Here is a 22,381-nt window from a genome sequence, read left to right on the forward strand (position 1 = left end):
AACGGGAGAGGCCACAACAGTGAGAGGCCCGCGTACCGCAAAAAAAAAAAAATAAATAAAAAAAATAAGATTAAGTAATTTTAAATATGACATAGATAAGAAGCAATGGCGCCTGATGTAGAAAGACAGGTTAGAAAATAACAAAGCCTAGATTTGCTCTTTCACAGCTTCCCAGTTCTCAGTTTATTTCCAGAGGGGGCAATGGGAAAGAAATAAGGAACTGATTCAAGTTCTCGTGGATTTGCAGGCTACTTTATCTCTGGAGCTAGAGCTGCTAGAGAACAACTGAGAGGGCAAAGCCCAGGGCGAGCTTGGCAAAATGGGCTCACCCTTCACCAGATCAAACACTACGGCCCCGATCAGGTGGGGTGGGAGGACACCTAGACTCCAGTACCTACCGCTTCTACAGCGGGACACAGCATCACACTTGCTTTCCCCACAACTGACAGCCTTGACTTATCGTATGTGGTTTCCCACTACCTTTGGGACCCCCGGGGTTTTTTATCAGGTCACCCTCCGTGCCTGTCGGCTTTCCCTTCATGCCAGGACAGCTCCGGTATCAGTAGTTCTGGCTCCTAAACACGGCTGTATATCTGTTCCAGCCGCCACTTCTGTTTTCTCTTGGCTCCGCACAGACTTAGGGACGTACCACTATCAGCTGGCCTGGCGGAGTGGGATGCTCAGAAATAGCAGCCATGGTCAAATCAGTGGACAGGGGTGAAGAGGCATGAGGCTTACCTCAAGTGAATATGTCTGTTAATATTGTATAAGTATGTGCACACATTTGCATATGCCGTTTGAGTGCATGTGAGTGTGCTCTCCGGGGAAATCCCTATTTTAACTCTTTAGCGTCTATGTACCAGTAAACTACAAAAGTTCATTAAACTTCACAAGGGCAAAGGTTTCTATGTTTTTACTTTTGCACTGTTGTTTCCCAAGTGCTTATAGTAGTACCTGGCACATAAAAAAGCTCCCTAAATAAACATTTCTGAATTTATGAAATAATCTAGAAATGTTAATATGTTTTGGTGGTTCAATGTGGTGGTTAAAATACACAAGGGCTCTAGCATGGAATAAATCTCAATTTTTCCCCTTTATTTTTTGTGCAATACTGGTCGAGTTACAAAAACTCTCTAAACCTCAATTTTGTTATCTATGGATTTAAAATAATAACAGTACCAAATCTGCAGGGTCATTGTGAAATGATGATGATGATGATGATTTCAATAACATAATTTTTTTTTTTTTTTTGCGCGGTACGCGGGCCTCTCACTGTTGTGGCCTCTCCCGTTGCGGAGCACAGGCTCCGGACGCACAGGCTCAGCAGCCATGGCTCACGGGCCTAGCCGCTCTGCGGCATGTGGGATCTTCCCAGACCGGGGCACGAACCCGTGTCCCCTGCATCGGCAGGCGGATTCTCAACCACTGCGCCACCAGGGAAGCCCTCAATAACATAATTTTTAACGAGTGTCTACCAAGTGCCACCAACTGCCCTAATTTTACATGTATCAACTCATTTAATTTTAAAACAATTGTATGAGTAGGTATTATCATGTCCGTTTTACAGATGAGGAAATAAGCATAGAGCACTTAAGACGATTAAGTCACTATGAAGTAATAGTAGGGATATAAGAAAGGCATTTAGCACAGTATGTGACTCATAATTATAAGTGCTTGATATCTACATGTATCAGGCTGCCTTGATATAGGAGAAAAAAGAGAAGGATGAGGAAGAAGAGGAGGAGAGGAAGAAGAGAAAGGATGTGGAGGAAAAAAATAATTGTCAAACCACCTGTGTCATTTTTTTTTTGTTTTTGTTTGCAGTACGCGGGCCTCTCACTGTTGTGGCCTCTCCCGTTGCGGAGCACAGGTTCCGGACGTGCAGGCTCAACGGCCATAGCTCATGGGCCCAGATGCTCCGCGGCATGTGGGATCCTCCCGGACCGGGGCACGAACCCGTGTCCCCTGCATCGGCAAGCAGACTCAACCACTGCACCACCAGGGAAGCCCCACCTATGTCATTTTTTAATGTGATAATACAGGCATTACAGATGTATATGCACAGACGCAAATACTAGTGTTTTCTAGTTTGGTAGGAAATGCAGGTGTGGTGGGTAAAGAAGGCTCAGACATGATACAGATCTGAGTGGAAACAGTAATTCTACCCAGACATTCATAAGACAGACTTAGAATGGAGCCAGCTGTACTACACTCTAAGGAAACACAAGAAAACCTGTATTTCAAAATAGTTTGATTTCATTAGAAATGTCAAGTGCAAGGCCAAACCAGACACGATGTCACCCTGCGGCCAGCCTCACCACCACACCACCAAGGAAGAAGCCCACTCACCCGGAGGCTTGCTCCACCACCAGATCAGGCATTCCTGGGGGTGTCCCTGCCTGCTGTGACAACACCATATCTGGGTCCAGAATAAAAATCTCATCTTGAGAAATCTCCATCACAAAGTGCAAATGTTCCTAAGGAAGAAAAAGGAGTCTGTCAGATGACTGATAAGGTGTTCAAATCCATCATCTGAAGAATAACAAAGCAAAGCATTCTCGGTCTTGAAGAATAATGAAATTTTATGACATAGCAAATGACCACAGTGTATGTTCAGAGGCCTGACCAGTGGGCATCCCTCCCAGAAACAACATGGTAGCAAGAGGCTGAGGAAGGGGAGTTGAATCCTTCTTGGTTTGGGACTCTGGCCAGGATACTGTTAGGTATAACCAGAGATGGTCTTGCCTCTTCCTCCCAATTACTATCAAAGAAGTGACACCCTACATGCAACTTGGTCCAGCGTGCATGTACTGGACTTCCAGGATCCGGTCAAAGCTCAGTGGCACGGCTAACAACTGGTTTTATCAACGGATTCCATTCTGTACCTTCTTTTCCAGTGGGAGCACTAGCTATCATTGGGCATAAGCATTTTTTTTTCTCATTACTGAACTCTGGGAAGTGGTGAGTTGAAACCAAGCAACATAGATATACACTTGAGGTCTCAAATTTGCTAATCAGAAATAAAGTTAAAAAGGCATAAAATTTGGCTAGGAAGCAGTAAAAGTAGCAGTGTGAATGAAAACTTGGAGTGCAGGCTGGTGACAACATCTATAAGCCTACTTATCTTCTGGATTCATCTTCAAGGTCAAACCATATCACCTTGAGTCCACAAATTACAAAACATGTGAAGACAAATAACAAGCTCATAGCTGAGACTATGAATACCATTCCAGAATTTGTGCACATTTCAGTGCTTTTGTTGAAAACCAAAGTAAAAGATTAGTATAGTTACTGGGGAGTGTTTCACTTTCACACTTACCTGAGATCTGTCTATTCGATAAAAGCGATCAGCAGAAGTAGCTAGGGAAAAAAAATGTATACGGCATTCAGAGAGGCCTGTGTTCTGGCACCAAATTTACAACCTTCTCACCTACGATGACAATCAAAAACCGTACATCCCAGTCATGCTGGACTACTGGCCAGTCCCTAAATCTACTTAGAAGAACTCAGGACTTCACACCTCTGCTGCTGCTATTCCACCGCTTAGGAAGCCCTTCCCCATTACACATGCCTACCTAAACCATGTCTTAACCCATAGAAAACAAACTTATGGTTACCAAAGGGGAAATGGAGGGAGGGATAAATTAGGAGTTTGGGATTAAAATATAAACACTACTATATGTAAAACAGATAACCAACAAGGACCTACTACTGTGTAGCACAGGGAACTATACTCAATATCTTGGAATAACGTATAATGGAAAAGAATTTGAAAAAGAACCTATACACATAGGGTTGGCCAAAAAAGGTCATTCAATTAATGAATACATTGTTCAATAAAGTTCTTGGTGAAAATGAAAAATGTCTTATTTTTATTGAAAACCGAACGAACTTTTTGGCCGGCCCAATATATGTATCTGAATTACTTTGCTGTACACCTGAAACTAACACAACATTGTAAATCAACTATATTTCAATAAACTGTTTTTAATAATACATCATGTCTTAAGGACCAACTCCAATGCCACCTCTTCTGTGAAACCTTCCTCAGCCCCATCCTCCTTGCCCCAGGCAGAATTTGTTGCTCCTACTTCTATATGCACATTTGCATTTTGTGCATGGCTTATAAAAACTATCTTCACAGAGAACTCTGAGACTAAGATATCTGCCTCTTTACAGATCTGTGTTTCATTTCTTCTTTTATGTCTCAAGATATCAGCACAGAACCCTCAACAGAGCTGGGACTCAATATGTATTTATCAAGTAAATAAAGCTAGGAAAAACAAAACAAAAAACAAAAAAAAAACTGTAGGTAGCCTGACTTCCTGAGGAAGTAATTCTCATTTTGGAAAACAGTTTGAGGATGCAGAGCTCGGGACCACATGTGGTATTAAAGGCATCATTTCACTTTAAAACTGAGTCCCTAAGCCATGTCTGAAGAAAGCCAAAACAGAAAAAAAAAAATTATTTAAGCATCCCTATGAGGGACTTGCCTGCATCTGTAGTTTGAGGTGGAAAAAAAAAACCCAACAACTTAATGACAAACTTTGGGCTTCTAGAAATTAATCTGATTATTCTGAATATTCAAAATAATTATGTTCCTCCTCATTTAAATCTATCTAACACAGTCCAATATTATAAGCAGATTTTCTACAAAGTACATAGTACTAGAGGGAAAAACTCAAAATGCAAATAATCATTCAAAAATCATAGATATTTAATGAGTAGCTTCTCTCCAAAGGAAATGAGCTGAGAAATAAGACAATCATGGTTCTTGCCCTCTTACTCAGGCAACAGAGTAAAATTTGCCTGAGAAAGACTTAGTCTACTTTGTTCTTTTAACCATGACTGCAATCACCTGTTAAATGTTTTTAACAAAACCATTTCTAGGGTAAAACTAATATCTAGACCATTAACCACACTTGTAATTTTATCTAAAACTGTATATAAAATAGACTATGTAGAACAATTCATATACATTTTTGTAATTTTCTTAAATATAAGTTGTTCCTCTGTGGATTCAGGAAAAACAAATGATTGTGCTTCTCAGCACTAGGGAATAAAGGACCTGGAAGAAAAGCAGAATAGATTACCTTCAGAGGCAGCTGACAAGCCATTAATGAAAATCGATGTCAAGATTTATGTGGATTAGATTTGATATAGATACAGGTGCTCATCTTCAAAAAGTATTCACACCCTCACACATCCTGTCATTCTCTTATCCACATTTATATCCTTTCAGATGCACACAAAGCTAAACAAAAGAAAGGCCTACAGTGAAAGCTAAATGTCCACACAGACAAGAGAGATACCGGGTAGTAGATACACTGGGAGTATCTAAGCAGGAATGTACTGTAAAATGGGTAATTGGATAGAAAAGTGGGATTAGGCAGCATTTAGGGAGAGAGAGATGGAAAATGGGCTCATGAACCAATCAGAAGATGACCGACCTATTTTACATTCAATAATAGCAGACGGCTTCCCTGGTGGCGCAGTGGTTGAGAGCCCGCCTGCCGATGCAGGGGACACGGGTTCGTGCCCCGGTCCGGGAAGATCCCACATGCCACGGAGCGGCTGGGCCCGTGAGCCATGGCCGTTGAGCCTGCGCGTCCAGAGCCTGTGCTCCGCAACGGGAGAGGCCACAACAGCACGAGGCCCACGTACCGCAAAAAAAAAAAAAATAATAATAATAATAATAGCAGAGCAGATGTGAACGCAACTGAAAATGCCTACCCTTTCACAAAAATTTATACCTCATCCTGAAATGATGGTTTACTGAAAATAATATGGAAGTTCCATAATATGCAAACGACATACCAATTAGTACCCGTCCTCGTGCTTTATGGAATCAATCGACTGGCCTGAGGACAAGCACTCAACACGTTTTTGGAAAAGGGGCATGAAAGGGAAATATCACCTTGAGCAATCTGATGCTGAGAAGTTCGGCCAGATTAACCAACTTGCTTTGAGGGAGATAACTTCAGGAAAGTGTGTTGCAACATCAGCAACTTCACATCGTTTGAGATGCAAATACCAATCACCTGGAGCCACGTGAAGGGTTTCTGAATAGTCTTTTGGAAAACTAGAGTCCACTCTATCCATCCATACCTTGCCCTGTGGCTTCCCCAATCCCCACCCCTCCAGGAAATACAGAAACACTCACCATCTAGAAAGCACCACCGTGGGGAGAGTCTCTGAGCTGAGAGCGCCCTGGGGAAGGAGGTTTCGTGGTCCTGGAAAGAGACATACACATCCTGGTGGCTCCATTTCAATGATCTGAGGGGCGTCCCTCACTCCACATTCTGCCCCATCACCTATTGCTAAGAGTGAGCATCCTTTACCACACAAAGTGCTGGTGAGAGATGGAAGCATACTTTTCACTGCAAGGACACACGGGGACTCTGCTTTGAAATGAATTATTTCACATAACAACTCCCATATAAAGTTTCCAGGAAATTTACAATTATTCCATTAAACATTCATAAATTATACAACTTGGGATATGTACTTCCTTTGGAGACTCTTTTTCCCTTTATGAAGCTGAGGAACTAGTGACAGCTGGCTGTCATTTGTATTTCGGTTCTCCACATAGGTATAAAAATGTCCCCTACTAAAAGAATCTCTGCCGTTAATAATTTCTAAAAACATGAAATGCACATTCTAGTTTACAACACATGATTTGGAGCATTCTGGCCCTGGCTCATAGTGAAATTGAGATCACTGACAGAAATGGAACAAATGATGAGGGAGGCCAGGTCTCTGTGGGAAGACACTGGGAGTTTGACCCTTATGAGAGATTTGAGATGTTCAAATAGAAGGAGCATCCTTGGAGTGAGGCTGGGTGTGCATGATCTTGTGTGTACAGAGGGGGACAGGGGAAGGAAATGGGAAGAACACAGAAGAGATAAGAAGAGAGCGAATCAGGGGTTGCACTGATTTCTCTGGAAGTCTAATCTGCCCCACGTGATCCTCAGGCAAAGCTTCTGCTTAAATCAGTGGTTCTCAAAAGTATGAACACTGGACCAGCAGCATCAGCTGGGAGGTTGTTAGAAACACAAATTCCCAGGTGCCACCCCAGATCTACAGAAACCCTGGGGGTGACACTCAGCAATCTTTGGGGTGAGTCTGATGTATGCTAAAGTTTTAGAACCACTGGCCTAAAGTTATGGGGACAAAGGGGTCCATTATTAGAAATCTTGGGTAGATGGAGTTTTTATATGAATGGATTCTGCCAATTAAATAATTAATAGAGGAAAAGTTGGTCTTACTCAGGACTGGTACCAAGATTTATATGTAGAGATACAGAAGTGATATAGCTATGGATACAGAGATAAATAAATATATAGCCCTCTTTTTTTGAACCAGCTTTGGGCTAGATGAAATCGTGACATGTACCTATTTATATGAGAATTGCATTTAACATTTTGAGAATTATATTTTGACACATGTGATATCTTGTTTTTAAAGGAACTTAGGGTTCTTAATGTATTTTCATAAAACATCTAAAGCTACTAACATGTCTCAGTTTAGTGAGAACTGTAATTATAAATCAAGAAATTCGAAAAGGATCTGAAACATTTAGTGGCAACTGTGAGGGCTAATAAATAAAGATGTCAACAGAAATGTGACTTCCTTCTATAAGAGTAAAGGGGCATAAACACCAAGGTTACTTTCTGAATTTTGATGTCGAATGTGCTACAGAGACCACCATGAAAAATATCAGAATTTCCCTAGGTAAAAATTGACTCTGAAAGAATACAGAAATGCTTGATTTTTTAATTTTTAAAACCTAAAGATTGATAATGTTATTGCTAGAATATTCAAATTCAGGAATGCTGGCTATTATTTAGTTTAATAAAATGCAGGTTGATATATTGCCTCAGCCACATAACCAGCTTACCACAGGCTGTTAACATAATATTGATATAATTGCATACCTTTTCATGTGTGAGTGTCTGTGTATCTGGAGAGTTTTATGTATGTACCTGACTTATTTTGCTTATTTTCTGTTCATTTATTTACTCTGTACCTTGATGCACAAAGCATTTGATATAAGTCAATTTCCTTAAAGGGGTTTTGCTTAAAGAGAATGTTATGTTTGCTCTGTGAAAACATTTTTTAAAGCCATAGAGCTCTTTAAAACACTTCAAATAGGTTCAACAATTCTTGAACTCCCTGCAATTTCCTGTAAATTTGGTGTGTCTATATGTATGTGTATTTTCCACTGCTTTCCATAGATTATCAAAGTGATCTGAGATCCCCAAAAGGTTAAAAAGCTACTAATTTAAATAATCAAAGTTTATATCAGAGGGGATTCAACAAAATAAGAAGATTCTAATCATTGAAATGCCTTAATGATATCCAGACTTACAAAAATAGGAATGACTATTTCAAAGGTACTGAAATACCTCTAGAGTATCAAACACCTGAAGTGCTCTGAGCAGCTGGCTTTTCTCCTACCATCTACTCTACTATTCTTCCTGAACCTCTTTTCTGGGACCTAAAAGCAAGCCGCAAATGAAGAATTGCAGCTTTGAGAATTTAAGTAAACTCACAGAAGTATCCAGATATTAAGTGGTAGAGTTATAATTCAAATACAGGCCTCTCTTACCACAGAAGCCATAATCTTAAAGTCCAGGTTTATGGCTTCTAAAGGAATTACTATCATTTGGGGTTTTGAAGGATGGATGGGGTTTGTATAGGTCAAGTTTGAGAGAAGTTTTTTTGTTTTTTTTTTTTTTTTAACTCAACTCAAGCAAAAACATGAGGAAAGCAAAAGAAAGGATGACCTTCATGGTTATGAAGACCTTCTTTTGACTCTGGTGTTGAAGAATTTTCCATAGCTTCAGCTTTTGTTAACTGTTAAACTAATCTTCAGTATTTCTTAACCGGCAGGTCACTGCCTGGTAACTCAGAATTTTTCCTTCCTCAAATTCCCCAGCCATGTTACTACCTACTCTCCACCCCCATGTACCCATCTGCTTAAGAATCCCCTAGAAATATGGTAATCAATGGGAACAACAGAGACCCAGAGTCCAGAGACAAGGAACTGAGACTACATTCATGTAAAGAAAATTCTGATTATAGAGTTTAGATAGCTTCACTGTATGTGTTATGTGACTGCAATTCGAAACTCTATACAGGTATGGCGAATATTAACAGTGGTTTAGCATGTGATACAGTTACATTTCTGCCACAACTTTATATTCAAATCTGTACAATGATGCTTATTGCAACATTGTTTTTTCAGGCAGAAACTGTATACAACATATGTGTCTATCCACAGAGATAAGGTTAAATCTATACCATGAAACAGGAGCAGTTTTAAAAGACTGAGTTACAGCTTCATGTATTAGCAAGCCAATGTCCATGGTCTATTACTGTTAAAAATAAATTGTGGTATAATATGTATAGCGAGTGCATAAGAAATGTAAATCCATTTTTATTTTAAAAAACCAACAAAACCCCATATGTGTATGATGTACATTGATGTGTGTAACTTTGTATCAATGTGGAGAAAGGTACAAAAGGGTACACGCCGGAAAGGTACTGTCATAAGGTCTACTTTGGGTGGGCAGTTAAAAACCAAGCAGAAGTCTAGAATTATGGGCAACCGGAAAACTAAGATAAGCCAGGATTATAAAACCTGGCAGACTTCATGACACAAGGAGCTAATGAAAGTCAAGAGAAATACCTTGAGAAATGTCTCTAAGAGGCACAGGAAAAGATGCTCAAAATCACTAATTATTAGAGAAATGCAAATCAAAACTACAATGAGATATCACCTCACACCAGTCAGAATGGCCATCATTAAAAAATCTGCAGACAATAAATGCTGGAGAGGGTGTGGAGAAAAGGGAACCCTCCTACACTGTTGGTGAGAATGTAAATTGGTACGGCCACTATGGAGAACAGTACAGAGGTTCCTTAAAAAACTAAAAACAGAGCTACCATATGACCCAGCAATCCCACTTGTGGGCATACATCCAGAGAAAAACATGGTTTGAAAGGGTACATGCACCCCAATGTTCACTGCAGCACTGTTTACAATAGCCAAGACATGGAAGCAACCTAAATGTCCATTGACAGATGAATGGATAAAGAAGTGTTATGTATATACAATGGAATATTACTCAGCCATTAAAAAGAATGAAATAATGCCATTTGCAGCAACACAGATGGACCTGGAGATTATCACACTAAGTGAAGTAAATCAGACGGAGAAAGACAAGTATCATATGACATTGCTTATATGTGGAATCTTAAAAAAAAAGTTACAAATGAACCTATTTACAAAACAGAAATAGACTCATAGACTTAGAGAACAAACTTATGGTTACCAGGTGGAAAGGGTGGGAGGAGGGATAGATTGGGAGTTTGGGACTGACATGGGATTGACACACTGCTATATTTAAAATAAAATGCCTTTCCATGAAAAAAAAAAGAGAAATACCTTGAGGACCTTAATATCAAAGATGAATGTATACTGGGTGGATTAAAAGAAGAGCAGGAATAAAGAGAAGCAGATTGTCAAAAAGGAATTCACAATAACCCAAAGCCAAGATCTGTAAACTTCTTTATACTCTGATGGTACCAACTAATGAGAACCGCAGAGGTGATGAGAGTCTTCTGTACTCATGTAACTCCTGCAGCTTGTCTACCTATACCCGTTTCTCCTACTCAAAAAAGAGAATCAGAATACACGCGAGTGGTTGTGATGTTAGTATAGAGGTTAAGAAAAAACTTACTGTGGTGTTGTCTTAACTCACATTGCTAATGCATTGTAGGTATTACATCAGGTAACCTGTGTCCTCACAGAGGGCCTGGCACACAGGTAGAGTGGGCGACCCTGGCATTAAGAAATCCTGGATTCAGGGGCAGCAGGAGGGTGACCAGCAACACAGTGCAGACCAGGAGTCAGACTTGAGCAGGAAAAGGGGATATAAGGAAACAAAATAGCCCCTAGCAGGAGGTCAAGGCTGGCCCCCAGGATTTCATGGGGCCATGGATCCATAGCCTCATGGACCCACTACGATGGACATGGCAACATCCCTGCCAGTGACAGTGAAAAGAATGGTCAGACATATGTTTGCTTTGTGAATGCTGCACATTAAAGTCAATGTACAAAGACAATTTCTGATGGAGCCAGAATACAATCTAAAAAATATGCACCTTTCAACAGTATCTGACTGTAGACACTTAAGAAATGTGATTGTGTGAAACAGCTACATTTCAGGAGACAGTCACATAATCCCCTGAGCTGTGCCACTAGCAATCACATCAACAGCCTTCAGTACTAGTTTAGGGCTTCTCATCTCCTCAGTCCGCTCAAACTGCATAATCAAATCAATGATTCATTAAAGAGATAAGATACTTGACTTGCTCATTTTGTGATCTGTTATTTTTCTTCGTATAAATGGTATGATTTAGATGAACGTAACTGTCATTGCTCTATAGTGTAGGCAGAATGATATAACCTTGGACATAACCGTGCTCCTTTCTATCTTCTAAAATTGCATGCTCTTTAAATAAATAATATTAACAAAACTACTCATTTCAAAGATCCCTGATATGTGCATTTTCTCTTTTGATGTATGCTAATGGAAAATCTGTTTCTCATGCTAAAAATATAGCATGCACAAAAGCAAACCTGATATTTCTTATATATATTTTTGAAAGTCAACTGGCATGAATTATATGTAATTGATAGGGAAATTATGGGAACCACATTTGCCAAACTTGCCCTTAATTTACATTCAATTACTCGGAGCTGATGCACACATAATTTAATGATTGCACAGCAGCCCCATTATACACTCCAGTAGGTTATCCAATTAAGCAATATTCGCCTAGCATTTAACTACACCTTTACTACAAATGAAATTCTTTTTCTTTCATAAAATTTAGGGAAGATGTATGCAGAGGCAAAATAGAAGTTCCTTTGAATTGGGAATCTCTGCTTCATTGAACAATGTGTACTCAATAATCACTACTTTTAAATTTCTTATGTATAGATCCAAATTTCTTATGTATCCATCCAAACTTCTCCTCTGCCTGCCTTGATATTTCCTGCACTCAACCCATCTATTTATTCATTTTTTTCTCTCTTTCCATCACCAAGTTGTATATCAATATCTCTTCATTCTTAGTGAATAGACCATCAGGGATGATTAGAAATGTGCATTTATGCATCTGTGTCCAACTACAATCCCACTTAATGGACTTGCTACTGTTTTGTTTTATCTTTCAAAACTCTTACTCTTCAAACCTACTCCTTTACCACCCACAACTCCTGCAGCAGAAGAATGTGCAGAAATGGAATAGCCATGTCCAACCCAGCTTTGAAAGATGAAGAAACAGTGATGGTGTGGTACAAGATGGAAATGAGAGAGATTCCAACATTTTCAAGAGCGTTTTTCTGGTGAGAAAGTCTTCCATTAACAACAGCAACAGCTCTGTGTGTGTGTGTGTTAGCTGTCTTGCCTTCACTTGTAACAGCAAACAGACCTGGCCCCAGGCAAGTCTTACTTTAATTCTCCATTTGAGCTATTTCTGACAGTTTTGATCTAGCCCCCACCAAAAAACAACATTCACCAAATTTCCTAGCTAACTCCTGTCCTTCCCTAAGACAAGATAGAGTAATTCCCAGGAGGACTCCCTTGAACTTGTTTCCACCCATCCATTCAGACTCTTCTAGAATCCAGAAAACAAATTAAGGAGGAAGAGATTTCAGATAATGGAGAGAGATGAATAAGGGCAGCCAGTAGGGAAGGAGAATAAATCAAACGTTTGTGGGCACATGCTGTTTGCCTAGGACTAGACAGAGCTCTGATGGACTACAACACGGACCTGTCCTCCAGGAGAAGAGCACGTATGCAGGAAAGAAAAAGAAAAGAGATGAGAGGATGAACAAATGGCTGTAGACTCAGATCTGATCAAGAGTGTTTTCTTATGAAAGTGAAAGATAGATGTAAAGGCTCTAAAGGAAGAAAGGACTTTTTGAAACTGTTATATCTACTGGGAAACATTCCAACCATTCTAGTGTTATTCTAAGTAAATGAATTCTTAAAGAGGAGGAATCACCTGAATAGATCCATTTTCACCTATTATTGAGTCCTACTGTATTTAGTATTAGCTCATTCTGTGTGCCAACTACATTGTACCCCATAGAAATGGGGAAACCCTGAGTGTCTACAACACCCCGAATTGTTCCTGGTCCCATTGCTCCACCATATCCACAGATACCTCTTTCTACTTCCTTTACTACTTTTATTCCTCCTGCTCCTCTTCCCACTTTCTTTCTTCATCTAGCACTTTCATCTGCCTGGTCCCCAGTCATGCCCTGAGAGCCATCAGAATGACTCAGGATTTCTTAAACCCATCACGACTGACATTTGGGGGGCTAGATAACTCTTTGTCGTAGGGGACTGTCCTGTGCATTGTGACATGTTTAGCAGCATCCCTGACCTCTACTCAATAGATTCCAGTAGTACCATGTCCCCTAGTCATGACAAACAAAAATGTCCAAAGTGCCCAATGTCCCATAGGAGGGGCAAATCTCCCCCAGTTGACAATCACTAGAATGGTTGAATCTGCCTCTATTCCTTAGTAACTTTATGACTTGGAGTTAAGAAGAGACATAAAGAAGTCCAGGGAGGGAGCAGAGAAGGAATAATTTCATAGTAGGTGGCTTCAGGAAGCATCTTCATTAAATAGGTATGCAGAGTCCAACTTCCCTATGAATTCTAGTTTATTTGCCAAGCTCAAGAGTATCCCGAATCTGCAAGCACAGTGCATTTTGCTTGTCAAGTTATAACTTATCAGTTACAGGTTACATGAGATGCATTAGGATGGAGGGGCCTTAGTGTTTTGACCTCAGAGATGGCGTAGGCAGGAATATTCAGCAGGCTATAAATATCCAGCATATTCTTGTATAACCTATTATGCCTTGTTAGGTTAATACAAGGTGTCATTTTTGAGACCTAGTACTTTGTTGGCAATTCACTATGAATTTGGGAAAGGAAGAAACCAAAGCAAAGAAATGCTTAAACGCCTAGGAAATGTCATATGGCTCACTAATAAGGTGTCTTGGGCACTTGTACACCTTTCCAAATGCTGATTTTCTCTTGAGTTTCTTCTAGTCTTAGAAAACCGTCAGCTAAAATCCCAACGGCAAATTAGTGAGCCCACTGGAATTTCTCAAGTTTTTAAACTTACTGGTGTTTATTCATTCCATCACAGTTAATTCTCAAGTATGTTTAGCTCCATTGCACACACAAGAAAGGTCATTAAAAAGCATTTAAGGCTTTTTGTTGTCCATGTTTCTTACAGGTCTTTCTCCTAATCACCCTCTAATTCTCACTGACGCAGACTAGAGATGCTGATATTACCAGTTTCTGCATTAGGAAACAAAACATCTAGGGCTAAATTTCCTGCCAGTTGGTTTTGTCACTTTCTACATAAAACTAATACACCTTCCCCATGTATTTTATACGTACTCTCGGGAAAATATAGAAATCAGTCTATGTCATCTCAGCTTCTCCACACCATCTGACACATTTCATTACTTCTTCCTTTTTTGAAACACATTTCAATTTTGGTTTTCATGATACCACCTTCTCCTTGATTTCCAGCTGCCCATCTGTCTCCATGACTCTTTTTGACGGATTGTTCTCTTAAACTTGTGCTCTTCTTCACCATTCAGTAGACAGATATGACAATGGGCCTTTTTCTTTATGCAAACTCTCCCTGAGTGATCTCCAGCCTCATAGTTTCAATTAAATACCATTCATTTGCTAATGACCCTCAGATTTCTATGTCGAGGCCTGAATTTTTTCAATAAGCTTTGAAAGTCATACATCCAATTTTCTACTCACCAAAACCTCTTGCATCTAATAGGCATATTAAAATTGCTATAGCCAAAAAAGAACTCTTTATTCACCATCCCTCCAACTCATTCCTTGTCCTGTCTGCCCAAGATCCCAGCCAAACGGGAAAGTTTATACCCCCTCACTCCTTACCTCAACCAGCTCTCTGTCGCTCTGCTTAGGAAATTTCCTCACTACCCTCTCCCTATTCTCAGGCCACGTTAACTCAAACACCGTCTCCCTCAGTTAAACTTCCTGCTTAATGCGCAGTTCTGGGGTGTCCTTAGACCTCTTATTCCAACCTTCTCTTAATACCCAAAAGGCTCCTGCTTGTTATAATTCTTCAAGGAGGGGTGTGGGGCGAAGTAACACTCCTGAAACTCATCTTGGCTCGCTGCATTGGTTATCCTATGTGGTCAGTGCACAAACCTTTTGTGTACTGACCACATACGATAAATGTCACTTTTTTTTTTTTTTTCTTTTTGCGGTATGCGGGCCTCTCACTGTTGTGGCCTCTCCCGTTGCGGAGCACAGGCTCCGGATGCGCAGGCCCAGCGGCCATGGCTCACGGGCCCAGCCGCTCCGCGGCATATGGGATCCTCCCAGACCGGGGCACGAATCCGTATCCCCTGCATCGGCAGGCGGACTCTTAACCACTGCGCCACCAGGGAGGCCCGATAAATGTCACTTTTGAAGTGACATTTATAATGCAGCAGTTTTGACACCAGGGTTTGACCTTATTGCAAATAAACAAAAAACAGAAAGATTTTGATATGGATAAGTACGATTAAGCCTTCTGCATGTTTTTATTAACAAATAATCAATAAAATAAATATTCTTATCATATTCTAGAGTCTCAACCATCCCCTGATATCTGTGGATATGTACAAACATGGCATAAAGAAAACATGGTATAAAATATCCATATATCAAAACTTATGCCAAAATGACTACATTGAATAAGCCACGATAATAAATAAATGGATCAGTTTCATAAAACTAATCAGAATAAATGTTTTAGATACTTCAGTTTAACTGCAAAGGTTTAAAATGTCCATGTGTAAAAATTAAAAATTCTAAAAAAGAAGACTCTTAAAATCTTATAGCTACCAGTGCCAATCCTTAAAGGGTGGAAATCAGCTCTGACTTTAAAAATACTATACTTTAAAAAATAAAATGACACCTAGATAGTGACTCCAGGTAAATATGCAAATAATGGATACAAGAAATGTTGTGTTCTATCCAAAAAATAAAGTAGAAATTTGTCTTCTAATGGTTGGTAGAAAAACAGTCCGAGAAGTAGACTTTATTTTCTTATTGTAAACACACCCTAAGTGAATTATCATCCTTTCTATTGCAGCCAGATGGAAGACAGGACTCTGGAATAGTGGGGTACTTTGAGCAATAAACATACAAACAAGAACACCAAGGCCATTTTTGTCATCCAGCCTCAGGATAATTAGGCTGCTTTGACTGAGGGTACAGGCTATCGACTGGCAGGGGAAGAAAGTCACCTAGAGGCTACAAGGCACAGAGTTTTTTTTTTTTTAATAGTTGTTTTTTTGCTGTTTTGGCAAAAGGATGCTTAACTAGGAGTTTCAGGTGTAGTGTAATAGACACCAAAACCCAAAGTGAGGTGCTACCAGATTTAGACATTTTAAGTCCTTCCCCCACATGGAGGGAGGTATAGAGGGTCTAGGGGAAGATTTATTTGGAGGGTGTCATTAGCATGCTGTGACTCCCACACACCCCTCCTAGCCAGCAAGGGTACTGGGCTTCTCAGAGAGAAGGGCTTTTATGGGACAACTCAAGACAGCTTTGCATGCGCCCCTTACAGTTGGGGGTGATGGTGTGCATTGGTATCTAAATCATGCCTGGGAAATCTAATGGGAAGAGGATGGCTGGAGAGGCTTGTACCGCACAGTAAGGGTGGGAAAGTGGGGAAGAGACTGCACTCCCAAAGAGTGTTGGGGCAAAGGGTAACTGAGTGTTCTCCCAGGAACTGGATGTGGGTTATTAGAGAGAGGCAGGCTGGGTTTATTGGATCCTGTCCAAGAGATCAGGATGGGACAAATAGATTGCATTTTAGAAAGTTGGTTTCACGGTTGCAGAAGCAGGGAATTTACTTTCCTGGAGGTGAATGAGAAACACACAGCCCCGGTTGCTACTGGCAGCCATCTTGGACCAGGAAAACATCTTGTGCAGAGGTGAAATGTGACAAAAAGAGGAGAACAGAGCAGAAAAAACAACAGAAGAATGGACTATGAACCGTGGCCAAATGGTACACAAAATCCACCCTGCATCTGAACTTTGTGCTGATGTGAACCAACAGACTCCCTGTCAAGCTAGTTGGAGTTGAGTTTTCTAGTATTTGGCACTGAAAGCACTTCATTTTATAATCTTTTCTCAATGATCTGGGAGAACAGCCACAGCCCAAGTTTGCACTAGACTAGGACCGTCCATTTTGCAGGAAAATGCAAAATAATCAGAATGCCAACTTCATCTTGGTTCTTGGAGTGAACTCCATCCCTAGGGAGGATGTGGACTCTAATCCAAATGAGACATTAATTGAAAGATGGACTTCTTTTGGATGGAATGTAAGAAACAAGGAGAGTCAATTATATGTTACCTGGTAATGAACTCTCTGGGAGCCAGAAGAAACTGACTGCAGGTCCTAATGAGAAAATAGAAAAAACAAAAACCAAAAAACCATACACCTTAAGATTAGTTTGAACAAGCTGCCTCAACTCCATCAACTAAACGCCCAATTTTATGTTATTAAGCCCATCTGGAAAGCATCTTACTCTCCCCAGTCCCCCAAGGTTAAACAAAGAAGATAATGCCAAAAATAATAAAAGCACACCCAGTTGGACTAAGAGAAGAAAGGCTATTTAGCTATTGAAACTTATAAATCCTAAATAGCGTTTAGAGGTAAGTGATATAATTTCAAGGATAGAGAAGACCAAAAGTAAAAGACAGGCAATTTTGTTGTAATAAATGGGGGTCCTATTTAACTTGCACCTGGACTTTTGGTTTGTGCAGTAAGCTACTTAAGTCCCCTTAGGCACTTAGGAAGAATTTATTTATCTAAGACCAAAAACATACTGTCCTGATAATTGTGTTTATACTGATAAGTTGCTTGGCAAACACAGGATTTCACAGACTGAAAAGAAAAAATCACTGTCCACCTCTGCATTATCACGAAGTGCAAATTAACAGGGTTGAAATTAATGAGGCTTTACTGGAAGATTCTGAGAGCCAGGCTCCCTTTATAAAGTTTTATAACTAAATTGTCACCACTGTCATGTCCTGCAGGCTTCCTTGTTAACGAGCATAGTGATTCTATTTATAGATGTCAGCAATCCTGGCTACCTGGGTACCTGCTTCCCACAGGCTTTATCAACTTACTCTCTGAGCCCAAGTTTAAAACTTTTCCTCTTTATTTGTGCTTGCTCTTTCCTTTTTTTTAAGAATCCTACTTTTAGTTGTTGAATATCGGTATGATAAGCAAAACAGTAAGTTAATTTTCAACAAAATCAATTCATCAGTCATATATTTTGCTACTGTGGAATCTTAAATTACCCAAGTGTTTAAAAAGAAAAAAAGCTTGGTATCAGTTATGAGTCACTTTTTTTATTGCAGGTTTTTTTTTTGAGGGAAGTTCCACAATAAAAGACCAACATTATTTTGAAAAAATGAGTTACTATATGTTCTAGGATTGATTTGGACCTGAGTCACATATTAAAAAGTTCACAAATTTTAACACATTAAATTTATCTTCAGTAAAAATAGCCAAATGAAGCCACAAGTATAAACTTTGTTGACTTTTCTTCTCTCACCCTTGTTAGTATTCACAGTTTGGCAACTATCTCAAAATATTCTACATTCCCAGTTCCATCTCTATCCTTCACAATGCTGAAGAGAAAAATTAGTAATTTTTACATTCCTTTATGCCTCCTACCTGAGTTTATTTCCACCAAGAGAAACAGACTCTAATGTTCAAAGCTAAGTAGCTACAATTTGAAGGGATTTTAAACATTATATATCTTCTTTATTTGTGATATTTACTTATGTATAATGTGTTGTCTGGAAGAGAGTTGCTCATCTTGGGGTATTTATCAAAATTACGCAACAGCTTTAAAAATATAAACGTCTAGACCACATCCCAGAAAAGTGATTCTAATGTGCATCTTTCACCAAGAAACAAAGACAAAGAAATGGCTGTTTATGCTTTTTGCCATTTGTAGAACAAGACACTGAATACTCTCCCTTGAAATTTTGCAAAAACAACCCATGACCACTGCAGTGATGGATCTGGGTTCTCCTGGCTTTGCTGGTGCAGTTCAAGTTCATGGGAATGTCACATATGAGACCTCCTCCTTTCTCTTTCTCTATGGTAAGACCAGATTGAGAAAAAAAAATAATAGATTATTCCTTTGTGTTCTGATACAAATTCTTCTGAAATATAGGTTTTTCTTTCTTGTAGAAGTTACATTTAAAAACAAATCTAGCTGTCTCTGACAGAAGTCTGTACTAGATGCAAAACATTAAGTAATGCCAAATCTGTTTTCCTTTATTATTTATCAGTGCCCTTTGAAATTCTGTATAGTTCAAAAAACACAGGTGAGCTGTCTGGCAAGACAAGGAGTTCCAGGCTATAGTTATGGATCACACTGGAGCAACATGGTGCTGTACTTAACCCAATCAACCTTTCCCACTCCAACCACCCGAGGAGGAAAAACAGCAGTGGGGATGGGGAGGGAGAAGATGCAGTGTATGCTTAAGAGACAAGAAAGACAAGGCACCCTATTTCCATTTCCTCCCGAAATGCATCATCTTAGAAGTAAATATAGATGGCTGGTAATTACTGACAAAAATGGAAAACTGAGCAGAATAAATTATTGGCTAAAGAAACTCACCTCCTGCAGGCGATCTATGTACATACGGCAAGTCTCCAAATCACAGTCTCCGCGCACAACTAGAATACCCAGAGGGATGGCTAAGGGTGAAGGAAAGAGAAAAGTCTAAAATAACATATTTGATTTTTCTATTTTGGTATAAATGCATTTTTTATGGTTAAAAAGACCTCTCATAAATATAATTGGGTTTTTTTTGATATTTCACTATCTCCCGGCACCTCTTCTATGAGCTCAGTCTCTTTACTTATGCAGTTTTCATATTCTTTCCTTGCATGATCCATGTTGCCCCTTGCCACCTGGCCAGCCTTCATTTCATTTTGTCTTAGTGGCCCTGATAAGAGGTATAATGTCATGGAAACAGTAGACTGACAGGGCCAGAGGCTGTTCACAGCCAGCTGCTAATTTATGCCTGCATTTGCAAGAGCCAAAGTACCAGAGAGGAATTTAAAAATCATGATTCTGGACACTTACCCCTTTCCCTCTTAAATGCATGGGGCTTAATCTTTATGTCACTTTGCAACAGTTCCCTATTTAAGAGACTCAAGCTACTCAAGGCACTGTTGTTACCTGGTGGCCAACGCCAGAATGAAATAGGCAAGAAACATTAAAAAAAAAAAAAAACTTCTAGAAGGTTCATAGCTTAAAAATCCAACTGATTTTAAAGACGGTCGGTGTAAATGTGGTAGCAGCAGGGCTTCAGAAAACAATGAGGAGAAGCTGTTACATGCCTTAAATACCTTTTTTAGGTGGTGGTAAATGTCATACAATGGTTTTAGTGGATAGAAACTCCTACTTCAGATATAACCACGAGATTCCTGAAAGACTGAAAACAGTCTCCTTACCAAAACTTCAAAAAAGAATATATGTGTACACTTCTCACTTTAAAAATTCAGTTATACTATTAAACCCATGACTTAAAAAATATTTCAAAATCTTGAAGCAACCAACTAGAGATTAACAAGGAGATAACAGGACAGTTGTGTCCACTAAAGATTTTAAAAAATCTTTCATTCATTGAATTTTTAAAGCCTCATCGTCAATAAATAGGTCTGAAAATGCAAAGTGCTAGGGCTTTAAAAATGAATTATACAGAAAATAAAATAGATTTAAATGCATGGGAAAATCACCAAGTTGTAGAAAAGACACACATATAAAAAATAATAAATGGAACATAGGCTATGGTAAATGTATGAACTTAATCACTTGAAAACTATAGGAGAGAGGGACTAAGTCTTGCCTGGAGGGTAGATTTTAGGCTCTCTGAAGGATATGGAGCCCCACTGGTCTCTTAGAGAAGCAAGAGTTGTCTAGAGAAAAAGATATAGAGTTTGCTTCTCAACATTACCTCCTAGATTGGTTCCACTAGGGAGATCAATACCACTACCTCATACCTTTAGGTTCCCGAAGTGCTTCAAACATAAGCTGGAAGGCATCCATCAGCTTTCAGAACTACATAAGCCTATGAATCAGTATGGACTCTCTCACCACAGGAATAAGACTTATTTCCTTTTACAACCCCAGTGTCTGGTAGATATTCAATAAAAGTTGTTTAAAAAAAAAAAAAAGGTGGGGAGTGGGGAGGAGGAAGATAGGCTTAGGGCCTGTTCAAGTGAGAAAGAGAAAGTGTGTCTTTAAGAGCTAAGTCTACTTTCCAGGATAGACAAAGAAGAAGGGTTTGGAGCAGGAGTAGAGAGTGTGCATTGGGTTGGAGCTTGCCTTTGCCTATTCTTCCAGAAGCTAAGCAAGAGAACAGCAAGCAAAAGGGTGAGGAACCATGTAAGTATCACATGTTTGGGGGAATAATAATCTGGAAAAATATTTTTTCTCCTTTTTTGAATATATACAGAAATATCCAAAAGGTCTTCAGTATGGTAATCATGCATCTTTGAAAGGAATGAAAGGGAAATTCAATAAAGAGATCCCTAACAGTAGTGACTAAAGTAATCATTCTCAGCTAGACTATTAAATAGGTCCAAATAAGGTGACCTACTTAGGTAAGAGAAGAATAAGGATTTCTAATACTTGAGGAATGATGAGGAAAACCTAGAATTTTAGCCTAGAAAGTAAATCAAAGGTTGTGGAAATAGAATACAGCTATAATTATCATGAGAATCCATGTTAGAATCTTTCTCTTAATCTCAAATGTGCAAATGTAGAGAAATAAAATTTCATTAATATTTACCTATTTACTTAAATGAGGAGACACATTATATGGAAATGCAGGAATTTGGTCAACACCTCTGACTATCAATGCTTGAAGTTAGTCTGGCCATAAATCCAATATACTTGGTAGCAGATATTTTAAACTACAATTAGAGATTGGATATTCCAGACCTAAAATAATGAATGTCTAGGAAAAAGTTTTCAAAGATGTGTCATTAATTTCTACTAAGGGTATAAAATCAGCAACTTTGCTTATTCCTCAAGAAGCTGATTAAGAGAAATGGTGTATTTGATTGATATTAGCTATTCAGTTGGGGTAAAAAAAAATGGCATCCTATACCACAATTTCATAGCATGATTACTGACAACTGTTGTCAAATTTATCCTATGAAGGTACAGAAAGAATTTACAGTCATTTTCTCTTGGATTCAA

At 39.3% G+C, this 22,381-nt stretch overlaps 1 protein-coding gene across 2 annotated transcripts in view; it reads right to left on the minus strand.

Moving 5' to 3' along the window:
• The window catches only part of DGKI (diacylglycerol kinase iota), a gene marked incomplete at its 5' end in the record, with an annotated part of 458,035 nt that overhangs the window by 69,433 nt on the left and 366,221 nt on the right, over positions 1–22,381 (minus strand). For both annotated transcript variants that reach the window (XM_082631691.1, XM_082631690.1), the window contains 5 exons: positions 2,350–2,477; positions 3,320–3,360; positions 6,164–6,233; positions 17,497–17,541; positions 19,787–19,866. In XM_082631691.1, coding sequence (XP_082487817.1) covers positions 2,350–2,477; positions 3,320–3,360; positions 6,164–6,233; positions 17,497–17,541; positions 19,787–19,866 — 364 coding nt within the window. The remainder of the gene's footprint in view (positions 1–2,349; positions 2,478–3,319; positions 3,361–6,163; positions 6,234–17,496; positions 17,542–19,786; positions 19,867–22,381) is intronic.

Source organism: Mesoplodon mirus (assembly GCF_964341445.2).
Source record: "Mesoplodon mirus genome assembly, chromosome: 9".
Lineage (NCBI taxonomy): Eukaryota > Metazoa > Chordata > Mammalia > Artiodactyla > Ziphiidae > Mesoplodon > Mesoplodon mirus.